Source organism: Schistocerca serialis, chromosome 4, assembly GCF_023864345.2.
Source record: "Schistocerca serialis cubense isolate TAMUIC-IGC-003099 chromosome 4, iqSchSeri2.2, whole genome shotgun sequence".
Lineage (NCBI taxonomy): Eukaryota > Metazoa > Arthropoda > Insecta > Orthoptera > Acrididae > Schistocerca > Schistocerca serialis.
This window is the reverse complement of record NC_064641.1, coordinates 321,431,184-321,448,693: the sequence shown is the minus strand read 5'-3', so window position 1 is coordinate 321,448,693 and position 17,510 is coordinate 321,431,184. Positions and strand designations below refer to the sequence as shown.

Sequence of the window (17,510 nt, the reverse complement as noted above, 5' to 3'; positions counted from 1 at the left end):
TCTCCTTTGGTGACGGACCAGTGGTGAATGATTTCTTACACACTGCATTCACTCTGACGTTGCCTATGCCCAATATTGATAAGAAGGTCTTCTGATAAATCTGCGCTAATATGGGTCCACTGCTGGCCTTAACTCTGATGAAATACGTGACAGACATGCATTGTTTGGAACTGTTCGGCTTCACAGCTCTCTCTCATTTAGTCGCTTCTTGAGTTGTGTATCTCAGAATAATGCGCTTGCTGAAATCGCCTTACAGCTTGCATTTTAAGTTCATTGCACTAGAAGACAGTTTTCACCTGTTTGCATGTGGGCATTGTTGACAGGCGTTTAGAAACATACCTGAAACGGTTAAGAGTAAGGCGGTGCTGTGGTTTAAGAAATAAATCGAACCAACTTCAATAGTTTTTATAAGTAAACTCTGAGACAGACAAAAGGTTATGTTGAAGCAAAATATAGGTAATCGCGTTCAACTGTTCCATTTAGCTGTGTTCTTTCTCCATCTTGAAGCATCTCTTGTCTTCTTCCTGCTATGTATGTGGCTGATTTCCAATGCACTTCCGTCTTCCATTCCTACAGAAAATAAGGTACTCTGTTTTACTGAAATTCGAAAGACCACTGGTATGTCTTACAAAAACGTGCGTATGCGTGTGCGTGTGAGAAACTGGCGGGAAATAATCGGGAGCAGTATTGCCAACTGCTTCAAAGAATACACAGTGAACTCGGCACTTCATAAACATCGTACTAACGTTTACTTCATACAGTATTATTTGACATATATTCCCGTTGCGGTACCTCCTGTTCGGATAAGGTGGATTCTGGAAACAACACCTTAGGATAATTTGGGTTTTGGAAACGTCACCTGAATTTGTGCTATATTTACATGGTGAAAAAGCCGGTTTCAGAACATTTTTCTTATTAGAAAAGATGCCAAATAACATGAGGTATAGAGATAAGGCAATAACTCAATTTTCATAAAAAATGGATAAGGCGTATTTTGGGACCGTGTACCTCATATGTAAACAGGAAGACGAAACTCTGAACCGTTTTCGAGGAATTAGAGTTTTAAACATTTAAGCGTGCTTAAGAATTGTGTATGTTAGCTACTGCTGAAGGAGTCCGCAGCCGCTCGAGTCAGCGCTCGTGCCAATTTTTCTCTAAAATTTTGGGGAACAGTTTATTATTTTAACCGTATTCCGGCAGATATGTTCAAAATCAGTCCGTTCTCCCGGTATCTGTGCAGGTACGTTCGGACCTACCATGAACTACGTTTCCTGATACACATCCAGGTACGGTACGACTCACCGCTGGAACGTAGTTTCCCAATATTCTTGGAGGTAGTTTTGATCCACCGGAAAAAAAACGCTTGAGCATAGACAGCTTTTGGTTGGTGGATGGGGAAGGAGAACCGTTCAAAAACAAAGGGAATACTTCATTTGTACGTTAGCCCCCAAAGTTGTTACTTGCCAGTCACGAACATAAATAATTTCACGTGTAAATGTGGTGAGGTGCCAGGTACTTTAACAGAAAGAGAAAGTGAACCTAATTGTGAAGCTCAATCGCTTTACAGTGAAGTTTAGGAAAAAGAGATTAAAAATATCACTCATGTACACTGTATGAAACAATAGCATCACTTCGGATTCTTGTATAATAAGAGCATACGAACACATGGAAGTTGGAGAAGAAATATTTCGCACCAATTTTCAGATTATAGAGGAGAAACGACCCATGGTAGCAGACGAAGTAGTTGCCTACCAAAAATCGACGAAGGTCTGCTCCAAAGAAAATGAAGAAAACGCTTCATCAGACGGTTACAAGATCGAAAAGAAGCAGATGAAAATGGGCGGCGATTAAGTTCTGTTAGCGAATGTGCATGCTGGATGTATCTTTAAGAGGAGGAGGGGGGATGAAGGTTTAACAGCCATAATAAATCCATTGTTAGAAGCATGTGGTAACGAAAAAGGAAGCAAGAGCAGCGAGATTCCTACCAGACACCTAGCATTTACGAAACTAAGCGCTTATTCGCTCAGATTGGGACTTCTTAAAAGCTAGTATAGTGTTTTACATGTATGAAAGGTTCAAATGACTCTGAGCACTATGGGACTTAACATCTATGGTCCTCAGTGCCCTAGAACTTAGAACTACTTAAACCTAACTAACCTAAGGACATCACATAACACCCAGTCATCACGAGGCAGAGAAAATCCCTGACACCGCCGGGAATCGAACCCGGGAACCCGGGCGCGGGACATGTATGAAAAGTTTAGGAAAAGGTTCCCTGTGGGTGTATGAATGGAAACATATAGCACCAGCCGCAGACGTTTCGAAACTGTCCTACTGTACTGAGATGGGCCTGAAAGTGCCGAGTGGCACAGGTATGCCGGTGCAGCCTTAAATGTGCACCTTGTGCAAACACACAGAAACACCTTCAGAGATCCTATGTAAGTAACCGAAACTTGAAATTCCTCGTATTAACAGCCATCTGGAAATTCGGCTCAGATGTACTAAATATCCCAGATGTATTATGTGAAAGAAAAATCTTTGCAGAATTCTTGCTTAGATGTCAAGCTATAACTTGAAGTTCAGGAAATGCACCAAGGACTTCAAAATGAAGATCTGAGTATCTTTATCCTACATGTATTGTGAGAAAGTAAAATCTTCACAGCCGGCAAGAGTGGCCGAGCGGTTCTAGGCGCTTCAGTCTGGAAACGCGCGACCGCTTCGTTCGCAGGTTCGAATCCTGCCTCGGGCATGGATGTGTGTGATCTTCTTAGGTTAGTTAGGTTTAAGTAGTTCTACGCTCTAGGGGACTGATGACCTCAGATGTTGAGTCCCATAGTGCTCAGAGCCATTTTTGAAAATCGTCACAGAATCCTTGCATAACTGTCTAACTATAGTTTGAAGTTAAGAAAATGATGAATGTGAAGTAAATGATCTCTGACATTTCGTGGTAAATTACATGCAATTCAATAGTTGCGAAATCCTTGATCATGAATGTATGGTCAATTAAGTAAAGGAAATGCCGTGTGGCTAGGACCTCCCGTCGGGTATAGCGTTCGACTGGTGCAAGTCTTTCGAGTTGACGCCACTTCGGCGACATGAAATGATAATGATAATTACAACACAACACCAAGTCCCTGAGCGGAGAAAATCTCCGACCCAACCGGGAATCGAACGCGGGCCGTGTTGACCACTCAGCTATCAGGGGCGGACAATTAAGTAATGAAGGGAGGTGTGAGGTGTAAAAAATTTTGGTATATTGGTAAGGATTGCCTACACTAAGCAGCATCAAGTAACTGTAGGCTGTAGTGGTAATTCTGAGCTGAAGAGACTTGCACAAGATAGATTAGAGTCAAAAGCAGGACCAAACCAGTATTCAAACTGAAGGGCAAACCATCAAATTGAGCTGTTCTTTCATTCCCTGCTTCGTTTCACAATAAATTGATGTACTGTCGCCGATATACAGGGTGTTACAAAAAGGTACGGCCGAACTTCCAGGAAACATTCTTCACACACAAATAAAGAAAAGATGTTATGAGGACATGTGTCCGGAAACGCTTAATTTCCGTGTTAGAGTTCATTTTACTTTCGTCAGTATGTTCTTCCACCTACGCTCAATGGAGCACGTTATCATGATTTCATACGGGATACTCTACCTGTGCTGCTAGAACATGTGCCTTTACAAGTACGACACAACATGTGGTTCACGCACGATGGAGCTCCGGCACATTTCAGTCGAAGTGTTCGTACGCTTCTCAACAACAGATTCGGTGACCGATGGATTGGTAGAGGTGGACCAATTCCATGGCCTCCACGCTCTCCTGACCTCAACCCTCTTGACTTTCATTTATGGGGGCATTTAAAAGGTCTTGTCTACGCAACCCCGGTACCAAATGTAGAGACTCTTCGTGCTCGTATTGTGGACGTCTGTGATACAATACGCCATTCTCCAGGGCTGCATCAGCGCATCAGGGATTCCATGCGACGGAGGGTAGATGCATGTAACCTCGCTAACGGAGGACATTTTGAACGTTTCCTGTAACGAAGTGTTTGAAGTCACGCGGTACGTTCTGTTGCTGCGTGTTTCCATTCCGTGATTAATGTGATTTGAAGAGAAGTAATAAAATGAGCTCTAACATGGAAAGTAAGCGTTTCCGGACACATGTCCACATAACATATTTTCTTTCTTTGTGTGTGAGGAATGTTTCCTGAAAGTTTGGCCGTACCTTTTTGTAACACCCTGTATAAGTGATGCAAAAAATTTTTTTTTAACATTTATAAGATGGACCACATTAGGGTTATCTTTTGCAGTATTAATTCAACTACTTTCATGTGTGTTTCAGTTTAAACGGTAACTGATATTTCTGCTTTACTGTAATGGCAACGTCTATGTACTGAGACTTATCCGAACGAAAACTGAACCAAAAATATTATGTTAATGATGTTTAGTGTAGGTCATTCCACTCGAAGAACACCCTGGATCTCCCAGAGAAACATTTCCGTTGTATCAATTATTTCGTGTACTATCATGGTCAAAACATACGAATCCCCTGTACTGTGTTCCACCTGATTTGCGTGCAGCCCACACGTCGCAAGGGTCTTGCAGATGCCTCTGCTCACTTTTCAGTACTGTCTTTTTGACTACAAAATGGTTAACACAAGTGAACACCAGAGAACATGTTCTGTATGGCAATAACTCCTGATGTAAACTAACACCAAGTTTATATGAATGTGGCGTCTGTTCTTTCGGATATGTCCGAAAGACATGTAGTAGGTTGTGTTAGGTTAGATAGATGAAACAGTCCTTAAAACTCAAAATTTTAGAATTAAATGTTTTTAACAAGATAGCATTCTCATTGGTATCTGAAACAACTAATTCTCATAACTCACATAAATCGTTCCGTAATCTTTACTCAGAACTAAATTCCATGGGAAATATGGGATTTTTCAGGAATGTCTGAATATAAGTTCTAGGATAGTTCGAAGTATTCTTGCTCCTTAAAAAGTATTGCGAGTACCTACCGCCATTTGCTTGGCGAGTGGTTTTAAGTAAGATAGATAATGAAATAACAAGTTAGTAAACCACGATGAACAGCTTCAAGCGGTCTGTAATCACCATTAACAATGTATCACTAGTAATTTCACTAGATTCTATTTGCAATTTAAAGTCACCTATCAGCATTGTTATTTGACATAAACTGACATTAAAAGTCTAGTAATCCATTAGCAGCTGGCTCTCCAAGTGTTTGAACTTTAAAGAACATGACGAACTGCTTTTTTCCGGATCGCGATTCAAACCTAACACCTACAGGCAATGCTACTAAGCCAAGATATTGTACTTTCCGAGCACAGGACCAATTCTGATTGCTGACTAGGCGTGAAGAGACGTGATACACATCATTTTAAGCAAGTATTAGTTAGTGAAAATGAGATTGAAACTACATGCCGAAGTTATTGGTACTAGAAATAGATACCAAATGCAGCATCTAGTGTGCCTCTCAACTAACCGCGAGAAACGGTAAACTTGGTTTCATTCACAAGTAAAGTAAACTGACTTAAGGTTTTGTGCTGGATGGGGAATCGGATCCAGTACCGAATCAGATGGTTAACTAAGCACTGTCAGAAGTCAGATACCTAATATTCTCAGCTGCAGAGCTATGTTTGAAAAGGGAATAAGGAGATAATTGAATAATTTATGTCTTCAAAAGATTCGAGCCCAGGACCTATATTTGTTTCCCAGCCACGAATGCATCTTAAATATAATTTTGTTTCAGCACCAGCGAGATGTGCGCAAATGTGGGCTAGAAATAACGTGACTAAGAGTTCAATGCTGACTGGAATCAGATCCCTCACATACTGTCACTGATTATACTCGAGGATATGTTGACTGTGGAATTCGTTTTCACCGTTACTAGGAGTGGCAAGTTCGAACTTGAAATCTTGTGACGAAAAGTTCTGTGTCTGACAAAGTCGAAACGGAAAATCGTTACATTTCTCTGTTGTTGTCACCGAATGGAGAGACGTTAAAAATCAAAGGTGTGCTCAATCTAGAGCTTGAAAAACTTTTGTGTCGGACCAGGATTCGAAGTAGGACATCCATCTTAAGTGTAGACTTCGAGTAGTTCGAAATCTTGAAGAAGCAACCAACTGATGTACCTGTATCGCCGTGGATGGATCAGATCCCATGAATGGGAAGATACTTCTTCGAACCCCACTCCAGAGCCAATATATTCAACATTTGAAGCTCAAATAAAATATGAAATATTTACCGTATAACATGGCGTTTTGTACATCACTAAAATAAAATTATTCGTTTAAGAAAGGTTAAGGGTGACAGATTTTCTACATGCCACCACTTCCGCCACTATAGTGACTCAACCTAAATTCTGGTCGGTAGCAAAAAGAGATCATGTTTCAAGTGCATTTGAAACCACCGTGCAATATTACGATCCTCACTTTGCAGAATTAGAGTTAAATAGGATTACTTTCAGCCTATTAAAAACGAACGCATGCAGTGGGAACAGAACCCATATGTTATGTGTACCCATATCTTAGGTGTACCAATCTAACGTCAATCCACCCCACCAACGAACGTGGAAATGTCATACTCTTCTCGTAACGCTCTATGAGAATTGTTGCTCTCTGTGCCTGCAGTGGATAACAGCCCGTTCAGAAGTTTCATTTCCTTGTTCGATTGCAATGACATTAACCGGCTGTCCTGACTACCCAGTGAGTAAATACGACTCGATATTGTACACACTGAAATAAAGTTACTGATCAGCCATTTACAAATATTGGTAACACTGTGGGATGTGGAAGTTTCCACAGAAAAAGTATCCTTCCATAGAACTGCCATGCTGCACAACCTGTCTGAGGTAAAAGTCGCGCATTGCAAAAGGAAAGACGTGTTAACGAACCCAATTTCTCCATAGTTTAAGGGTGTAGACCCGGGTATAGCTTTGATTAGCGTAATTTTTTTACTGGCTTAAAATGTTCCTCAGAGTGTCTGTTTCAAAGATAAATTCATACAAAGTCTGGCAGCAATTTCCTATTATACTGAAACCAAGATGTATTGCAAGGGGGTCTAGAGAATCCGAGAGCCCAAATGCAACGGATGTAATACCATAGCAGTTGCCGATGGAATATGAGTCCTTTTAGTTTATACTATTCTCAACAAGACATTTCTTCGAACATGATTCGTTTGTGGTCAATAGTATGAAACCACGATCTTGTCTCACGTCTCCTTAACTTGTCAGTTCGCTTGTTTTCTACCGATAGAAAAGGTTCGAAAAGTAATACCAGTCGTGCAAAAAGCGCTTCGATTGGTTTTGGAAGTCAGTTAATTCATACAACTTCGTCAGAATGAGATTTTTTTCGACATCAGCGAAAGATAGGCCAACTATACGGTGTGGCGTTGGCGATTAAGGGTTAGTTCATTGACAATATTAAACAACAAAAGCTAAAACAGTAAACGTTTACTTTTTTACACATTTTTCAAGGTATTAGAAGCAATAACTCATGAAACATATGTTATTGCATTCGGCTTCTTTTTATACTGTAGCACTTATCATCAGTTTATGAATTTTGTTCTAAGTCGAAAATTGTGGCTTACAGGGGCCTTTCGCCGATGTCGTGCAGTGTCCTCTGAGTGCAAGCTTTAACTTTAAAAAAAACATACATAACAAAATATTACGCGTGTACAATAATGATCTAAAGTCAGTTTAGTAATCTGTCCGTCACTTTACTGAAAAATATCGGTTCCTAAATCAAGGTTCCTAAACCATCATACTCGTGTACCCCTAAATAAACCACACTTCTGTCTGTTGCAGGCTTAGAAAGAGTTTACCTCATTTACGAGCCTGCCAGTAATAACAAAGCCTAGAGAAAGAAAAATCGTCAAACAATTCGCCGGGGCCTATCCACATCAGAACAATTTGTACTCGCCCTGCCTACGGTCGCCTGACGCTACCTTGCGTCTGCCCAGATGTCCTCGAAAGTTGTTCCTCAAGTCATCACTTTTATCTCTCTTCAGTCTACAGGGAATGACAAAGATCATTTCTTCATATCGTGAGAGTGTTTGAGAGCTCGGAAACTGCAGTACCCCTTTATTCTTCCATTAATTTTTTCCTTTCTCCGTTCTCTATGAGTGGAAACGACGGTTAATGATTTTCCAGTAATGAGTTACGCAAACATTTCTTCTGCTCCACGTAATATATTTCCACTGTTTTCAGTTCTGTACGTCGTACAGTCGGTACAGCTTGACAGGCCTGTATAGCTGTTGCTTATCTTGTTAATGAAAAATTGTGATAATGATGAGCATTAGTTTGGAACATTATACGTTTGGTTGAAGTCAACGTGGTGCCATTCGTGCGTTAAGAGGTCAGCCGTATAGCTGTACTGCGACATATGATCTTTAGTTCTTTGGACAGTATCCAGGCAACTTGGGAGACCACTTTATTCGCCGATAGTCGTTCCTTTACCAAAGGACTGATAAGCCATCTCGCTATAAATACTTGGATGAACCGAGGCTGTTCAGCGCCATCAAAGATATGTCCAAGAATGCAGCCGTTCTCTAGCTGCTGTTTTCTGCCTGCAGCGCTGCGCTCTCCACAAGGCACGGGGGACCGACCCAAACCTCAACTCGATGGCCGCATCTTAGGTGGTGAGCCAGTGGACATCTCGCAATACCCATGGCAGATCTCACTGCAGGTGTTCGGTTACCACAGCTGCGGCGGTTCAATCATCAGCCCTACGTGGGTCCTGACAGCAACGCACTGCGTAGCCCGTGCTGGCGTAAACTACGTGGCTGTGAGGGCTGGTTCCTCAGTGCAGGACAGCGGCGGAACCATCTACAACGCTACCAGCGTAATTGCGCACGAGAAGCACAACTCCACCTCGCATGACTACGACATTGCATTCGCTGAGCTTTCTGGATCATTCTCCTTTGACAGCTACGTCCAGGTACTGCTACCATAAAAAAATTAACACTTTTGTAAAGATGTATGTTTTTCAGTACAGTAATTTATATTTTAATTGCAATATATGGTACTTCTGATCCAACTACTACACTAGCAAACGTGTTTTCAATGCCAAACCACGATTCGGTACCTTTGTGCTGGTAAAAGTAGTATAAAAACAGAATACAAGTGTTAACAGATGATGGTACAATGATGCAGAGACATTTTTAGGCATTAAAAAGAGAAGTTAGTTGCATGACAGGTGAACATGAAGCCTCCTGCTTTAGTCTGCAAATACGGCTATTGTAGGACGTTCAAGAAAGGTCAGTGGTTGATCTGATGGAAGAAACTGAAAAAATTAATTAAAATTTGTGTAATGGCTAGGACATAGGCAACGTATCCTGCTTATAGTGCTTGTGTAGTAGCTATTACTTAACGGTAGCAAGATAGCCAACACACCTGCCCTGACCACCATAATCCAATGCCCTCCGTAACACAAACTTCAATTCAAGCCTTCAGCCCATTTTCTTCAGCTTCTGTCGTTATCGAAAATAAAGCTCAGACTCATATGTCTCAAGGGAAATATAATCCCATCAGATCTATAGAGCGCCTATGCCTGAGGTACATGTGATTCCCCAGTACGTACAACGCTGGGATGCTATTCTAATACCGGAGAGCCTCAGCAATACTTACGATTCGGGGAAAATAAGCTGAAGGCATGAAAATTTGAAAATTTGTGGTACGTTTCTATGGGACCACACTGCTGGGGTCATCGGTCCCTAGGCTTACACACTACTTAATCTAACTTAAACTAAGTTGCGCTAAGGACAACGCATACACCCATGCCCGAGGGAGAACTCGAACCTCCGACGGGGAACCAACGCGAACCGCGGCTAGGCGCCCTAGACCGCACGGCTACCCCGCACGGCGCTGAATTCATGAATTGAAGTTTGTATTAAGGACTCCTTTGGACTAGGTAGTCCATGCAGCTGTGTTATCTGTACTGATATGGTGGAGTAATGGCTAGCACATCAGCCTAATAAAAAGAAGACCTGGGTGTGAAGTCTTGGACGTGGCACAAATTTTAACTCATTTCTTCTGTTTCTGTCATAATTGAAAATCGATGGTTAATTCAAGTATATCTTAATTTAGGAGGAATTGCGCTAAGTAGTCTTGTGAGTAATGTATACATTGCTAAATCTATGATATGATTCGTAAATATGGATCGTGGTAAATATTTTGAAGTGCAACATAAATGAGAATTTCACTAGGGTTATTCACATTTCTGTGAGAAATGTCTTTCCTATTAATTCGGATACTTCGGTTTTCATTGGTGCATATGTGTGATGTTTCGAGATCTTACCTTTTAGACTTCTCCTATGCTCTTATAACAGATTTGCTGTTACTGTATCTTCGGTTCTTAACATAGTCAACATTTTTAAATAGGCATTCTAACGCACTGTTGGTCATAGGTCCGAATTCTATACGCTCAAAAACTACACGGGAGAGTGCTCACGATGCGGATAAGGAATATTTATTGTGTTGGGCGAGGGGTCGCGAGCTCTTTATTCTTATCTCGTGTTTTCTACTGAAAATATCGTGCTTGTACTCTTGTTAACTTTACTATTACAGAGATCGCCTAAACTTTATTTTTTATTAATTGGTCTTGAGCGCAACAAATAACTTACTTGGTCTTTCTGCTGCCACTGCTTGTTTTGCTGCATTCCATTATTTAACAAAAACATAAAAAACCTATTATTCATGCTGAGTGCAATGCATGTTCTGTATGGCGGCTCCTGCTGTTGCTGCGGCTGCTGCTGTTTACTACAACTGCATATAATTCAAGAGAAAGGGTTTGGTCAAATCTAATTCCCTTTTTAAAAAAAAAAACTGTATTCAGAAAGCGATTCTTTCTTATTCAATTAACAAACGCTAGAAGCTCTTTGAAAAATCGCTTCGTATGTAAATCTGCCTCCAGTGGCATTAAAGAAATATTATAAATTAATCAAACTCTTGAGACAGAAACAATTCCCTGACAATTACGAAAGAAATCAATGACAAAAATCAATACTTAATCTATTCGCCTAACAATGGTTTCCCTTAAGAATTCAACTCCTATCATTATCAAAATCACCGTCTGCTGCTACGCACATACACAAACCCTTTTCTTTAAATTAATAAGCGCTCTGCAAATTATAGAAAAATATCAACTCAATACCAAATCCTGTGTCGCTGCTGGCGGACACGGCAGTACGGCAGCTCGGCGACGACCCCTCGCCCAAACACATGTGCGCAGCACAGCAGGCGGACTCCTACACTGGCCTCCAAACTGCCACTACTTAATCCGTGCGCTGTGGAGCGCGACAACAATATCTTAGATTCCAGAGCTTGTGTAAGCGCGCTGTAGCCAACCTTTAAATCCTAAGAGAGTATTGCCAACTCTCATAACCCCTAATCTCATTTTTGAATATTTAGTAGGGTGATTCTTGCCTAACATATTGGCAAGGAACAAACAGAAATTTTTTTTACATAACGACAAAAAAGTAGGCAAACAGAAAAAATGTTACAATTTATATCCAATGGCTAAAAGTATTTCTTGCTTAGCATCTAAGAAATTTTTTTTTTTACAAAACGACGAGAATTGTCTTGCATTGCATATAGGCAAGAGAAAAATGTTAAAATTTTATACAAAATGGCAGAAACGTTGCTTGCCTAATTGATTGGAAAGGAGGAAACATGGCTCCTTTTACAAAAATAATATGAAAATGTTGCTAGCCTAGTATGTATGTAATAAGGAAACATCAAAGGAAATATAACAAGTTCATATAAGTTTTAAGAGATGTGTAACAGTAACTACTTATGCATTGAATAGTCTTCAATAAGCTAACATAACCTAATAACCAGTAAAAAATAATATTTTATTTTCTGCATTTGGGCACTTACGTTTCCATGACATTAATCAGTAGTTGTCTGACTACATGATATTTTACGTTTCTATGCTCGCAGTTCCCTCTGGTCAAAAGAAACCAGGTCTACATGTGTAAGCAGGCTGTTTAGGTTTTTATATTGGTAACGCCACATAGCGCTCTGTATGAAAATCACTGGCTGTGCTGTGTGTAGTCTGAGGCTGGGTGGCATTGTTGGAACAGTCGCCCTGTAGTGTTGGGCAGTTGGCTGTTAACAGCGCGTAGCGTTGCGCAGTTGGAGGTGAGCCGCCAGCAGTGGTGGGGTTAATGTTAGTCAGGGCCATTCTTTTGTAGGGATTATTGAAAGTGAAATTGCGTTACGTTAAAAATATTGTGTGTCAGTTTAGTGTTGTTCAGAATAAGTAAAGAGCGAAATGTCTGAGTAGGTTCAGTTCTGCTCAGCTGTTTGAAAATAAAATAACGTAAGGGGTTTACCAGCACAGTAATTCATAAATTTTCCTAAGGCGACGTTTCACATGTTTTAAGTGCAGCATACTCAGGGACTTCATATCCACTGACAACCACACTAATATTCCAACATCAGTTAATTTACAGTGTAGGCAGACTGAGGGACTTCATATCCACTGACAACCACACCGGAAGTCAAATTTTCCTCTGGTGAGGCAGGGACCTTGTGCCCACTGACAACCATACGTAACGTCCATTCTCCCAGGATGACACAGTATGACAGTGTTGGCAGACTCAGGGACCTCGTGTCCACTGACAACCACATGTCACTGCGTTAGTCTATAAGTACCTTCTCAAACGTATGTAGTACAAGTCTCAGTCGAGTATTTCTCTATACTGAAAACGTCACATTTTATAGAAAATAGATTCTCCTTTTAAAATACGATATTTCTGACCTAATTACAGAAATCAAGCAAGGAATAATATTATATCATATGAACAGCAATGTGTGCTCTGAGCTCATTTAAATGTTTTCTTTAACTCTATTGCCACAGCAATTCCAGATTTGTGGCATATATCTCAAGTCATGAACAATGTGAGGCTCACCACATGGTGGCAAAGTAAATTTTCTTTGAATTTCTCGCCACAGCAATCACCGATTTCTGGCATGTATTTTTCAATTCAGTCATAATATGAGGCTCACCACAAGGTGGCAAGTTAATTTTCTTACGATTAGTTTGGTCAATAACAGTGGCAAAGTTTTGATTGTGACCACGAATCATTACAAATGTGGCACCACACAAAAAATATTATTTTAATTTGTTACAATATTTGTTACAATAATAGTTATGTACATTTTGGTTATAAAATATTTAAATAATCCTACAAATAGAAAAGTAATTCCATTGTGATGCTATTATATATAATAAAAGTTACAGAATCACATAGAAAAAGTCTAGCCAACGGTTTGCCAAATCAATTCATGAATATGTACAAAATTTAGTGAATAATTACGTGGCTTTGCGTCAGAATTTTTACACTGTAATTACTAAGTTGTACCAAATACATAATTATCGTCTGTAATGACTGTCCATATTTCTGATGTCAAACGTCAATGTCTGTGGTATAGCGTCTCAATCGTTTTTATATGGAATCCTCATTGTCTCTGTTTGGAGGCCTCCCTACTCTTTGTATGAATCTGTGTGGCCATACCTTGGACGGTCACAAAGAACAAGAAATAGAATCAACCTACAAAGTGCATAATAAAAAAAATAGATTATTTACAAAATACAACACACAAAACCCCTCCATGTGTCCAGTAGAAACTGAAAGAAATGGTTTATTCATCAAGGAGAGAAGAAATAAATTTATGATATGACAAGAGAAAAATCATCACCTTCCAATTAACCTCGTGCTGGAATCGGCATTGCATCACTAAATGACAATCATGAAATAGAAAAATACTTGATTAATAATAAATTGACTTATTTTACAATACTATTTACACATTCATAAAATATGGCAGATACTCTCGCCTCTTGGCGTAAGAGTCATTCACTCTGGAAAGAGAAAAGAAATCGTTTAATGCACGACATAATTATCTAGGTCATAGCTCAGTGTTTTCTTTTTTTTCCTTCATGGCCGACTGTTTCTGGAACATCTTTCTTCTCGCGACCCTTAATGGCAAGCGTGCTACGCTCCGATCTGAAAATGTCGTCTTACTACACAAAATTACGTCACGTCAAGTGCTTTCGTTTCTGCCATGGAGAAAACTTCCGTTACGATCATGTTTCCTGTAAGGAATGCAATGAAGCCAACCTTAACAACAATAAGAAGAGAAGCAACAGTATCATTCTTACCATTCCACAATTTCACAGAGCAAAAAAAAAAAAAAAAAAAAAAAAAAAAATTCTTGGCACTCACTCATCACAAATTCAACACTTTGCTGTGTATTTGCATCAGAACTCCTTTCGTGACTCATAGCTATGTCTTAACTTTACTGTGACTTAGATTTTAAGTAAGTGTGTACTCTACCTTAACATTACCGTGACTTAAATTTTACGCAAATATGTATAAGCTATATCTTCCTTCATAGAATACCATTGTGGGTTTCTTTGTTTATAAGTGTAACTTCCTTACCTTCTCTTGTTCTATAAATGCCTTCAAAGTGCTTCCTCATTGTGTCACACTATTCATGAGTGGTCCATAAATCCTAATACGCCTTACCTGGCAAACTAATAAACATGAAAAATCCACATAAATCATCACTCTTCAAACTACCTCATAAATCAGAGCAAGTGTCAGTTCGAAGGTTTTCTAATTATACTATTACCCATCAAATATACCTTCTCAATTCAGAGCCACTTATACACTATATTTTATCTGAAGATAATGTCAACAGTTTCTGTTATTTCATGTTATTGCTCCCTAAAAAACGTACATAGTTATTTCTTGCATTTTCCTTCAAATAAGACACGAAAATTTCATTGTTTCAGTGAACAGTCGCAAGATGTCAAAAGCTGGTATAATCCTCTCGTCAGAAATGTCCCTTTGCAAAGTTCTCATTCTCTTAGACAATACAAATCATTCATAATCATTCATTCTTGGTCTTTCATACAGCAGAGATTGATAGTAAAAGATTAATAGATAAACATGTTAGTCAAAGATTATGAAACAGTACTGAAAATTAAAATCGGAAGAATATAATGTAACGGATGGGGCACCTATGCTCACCAAACATATATTTACTAAAGATCAGTAAACCCCCTGGGGCCTTATTACTTGAAAATTATAATGTGTGATAAGTGATGAAGATCTCGCGATTTATGTGTTCGTATTGTATCCAGTTCCATAGCGTTTGTGTGTGCAATGGGTCGTATACGGAAGGGTCCTTCATACACCAAGAAAAGCTTCCTACTCAAATATTTTTCCTTATGAGATAGTCGATGTGATCTCAGCAATACTTTATGACCTACCCGTAAATTATTGACGTTGACTCGTGGATTATGCAGCATCTTTCTTCTGTCTGCAGCTTTCTTGATGTTCTGTAATGCTATACTTACCACTTCATGGTGTTTTTGCCATAGTTCATCTACAGTCTGTTGTCTATCAGTTTGAGGTTGGATTCTCAGTTAAATGCATAGTGAAACAATTCCCTGACAATTACAAAAGAAATCAATGACAAAAATCAATACTTAATCTATTCGCCTAACAATGGTTTCCCTTAAGAATTCAACTCCTATCATTATCTAAATTACCGACTGCTGCTATGCATATACACAAACCCTTTTCTTTAAATTAATAAGCGCGCTGCAAGTTATATTAAAATATCAACTCACTACCAAATCCTGTGTCACTGCTGGCGGACACAGCAGTACGGCAGCTCGGTGATGACCCCTCGCCCAACTCACGTGCGCACCACAGCAGTTGGGCTCCTACACTGGCCACCAAACTGCCACCACTTAATCCGTGCGCTGCGAAGCGCGACAACAATATTTTGGTTTCCAGAGCTTGTGCATGCGCACTGTAGCCTACCTTTAAATCCTAAGAGAGTATTGCCAACTCACAATTGATTCCCACTCAATGGATACAGAAAAAATGGGTACAAAGAGTTCAAAGATCATTTTCTATTTTTAAATGAAACTATTTGCCATGTAGACAAGTTTGAAGTGCAGAACATTCTTTAAATATGATATAATTGGGTCAGTAAAAGTTGATCAACACAAGAACTTTTTACAGTGACTTCAACACGTGAGCACATTCTAACTGTAAGTCTTCAACGTACCTGTACTTCCCGCTATTCGAGATTCTACTTGCAAATGAGTAGTAATTCCAAGGCATCACCAGTGTGTGATATCGATCAACAATAACTTTTCCATGGTTCCAAATAACTAATAAGGAGCGCTAGTGATACTAAATTAGGTTTTTGGTTTTTGTCGGATACTGATCATACTCGGAGACCATGTTGCAGTTTTTCATCTCTTAATTCTTTACTTCAGAAATTGTAATTTTGGTGCTTATTTAGTTAATTTTTTGAGGGAAGGGAGTTTGAAATCGCTGTTTAGTCAGAATGGGGGCTTTCCGTGTATGTTTTTGGTCGCAGCCTAAATAAAGGGCCGCCTTTGTCAGTCTTGTCAGTGTCGTCTCCTTTTATTGTCTTCATACATGAGTATAGTGCAGTAGCGCTCAATTAGTCACTTCCCTCAATAACATTAGTTTACAGACTGGCACTTAGAACGTTTCTATCCTTCCGTGCAGCTATTAAAAATAGATACAAAACGCTAGTGGCTTGAGTGCCTTACATCTCTAAGTTTTCGAAATTTTACCACTCAGACGCCAGGCATTAGCACAGATGTGATTCCATGAGCAGCAGAAACACCTGAAATGGCGTTCGGAATGAAACGCCCACAGCACGCCCCAAATTTCGCCTCAGTAAATAGAAATAATTAAAGTGTAACATGAACATTTACAATCAGAATATCTTAGAGCAATAGATAAAGGCAAGTCTGACACAAAAGAAACAATTTAACGGTCCCTAATACTGGAAAGCAATATAAAAAGTTAATGGCAAGAGGCGAGGTGGAGCTGTGGGGGTATTTTTTTCCTGTGACTGGCTGGTGATCCGTGAGAAATGTTTACCTAACACAACGTGCAGTCTAACCATGATTCTCCCTCAATTATCTCATACCCGAGGCAGATCTCATTCACATATGTTTATATTGAAGATTTAGTTGAACTGTTGATACAATAACTAGACAATGTGATTCACGATCCTTGGTCTGCCACGATTCGGTCTGGAAGTATGTCTTAAAGCCGTTGTGTCCTATTATGCGGCAAGGTCATCCATATCAGTTGTATCTAGTCCACGATATTTTAGATACTGGAATTGGAACAGGGATGACGTCCGTGCTGATCCCATCCACGTTGCTGATCATGGGAGTATCTCAGAATCACGCAGACTTATCCACGTCATGACGCCAGGATTAACATAGCTGTGCCTCTCTCAAACACTGGAGGAACAGAACGCTGTATTCACTGATGATGGCCATCCGTGGTAGTGCAGAAGTGCAGTTCATCACTGAACTGAATGCGACGTCTTTTATCAGGATTCTATCCTTCTCGGTCCTGGCTCTATTCCAAATGCAGCCGTTTGAGATGTGGTGGTAACTGCAGCCTACGCACG

At 39.8% G+C, this 17,510-nt stretch overlaps 1 protein-coding gene across 1 annotated transcript in view; it reads left to right on the top strand.

Moving 5' to 3' along the window:
- Nucleotides 1-8,556: 8,556 nt before the first annotated feature.
- The window catches only part of LOC126474431 (trypsin delta-like), a 68,634-nt gene continuing 59,680 nt past the window's right edge, over nt 8,557-17,510 (top strand). Inside the window, exon 1 of the mRNA XM_050101902.1 lies at nt 8,557-8,958. Coding sequence (XP_049957859.1) covers nt 8,557-8,958 — 402 coding nt within the window. The remainder of the gene's footprint in view (nt 8,959-17,510) is intronic.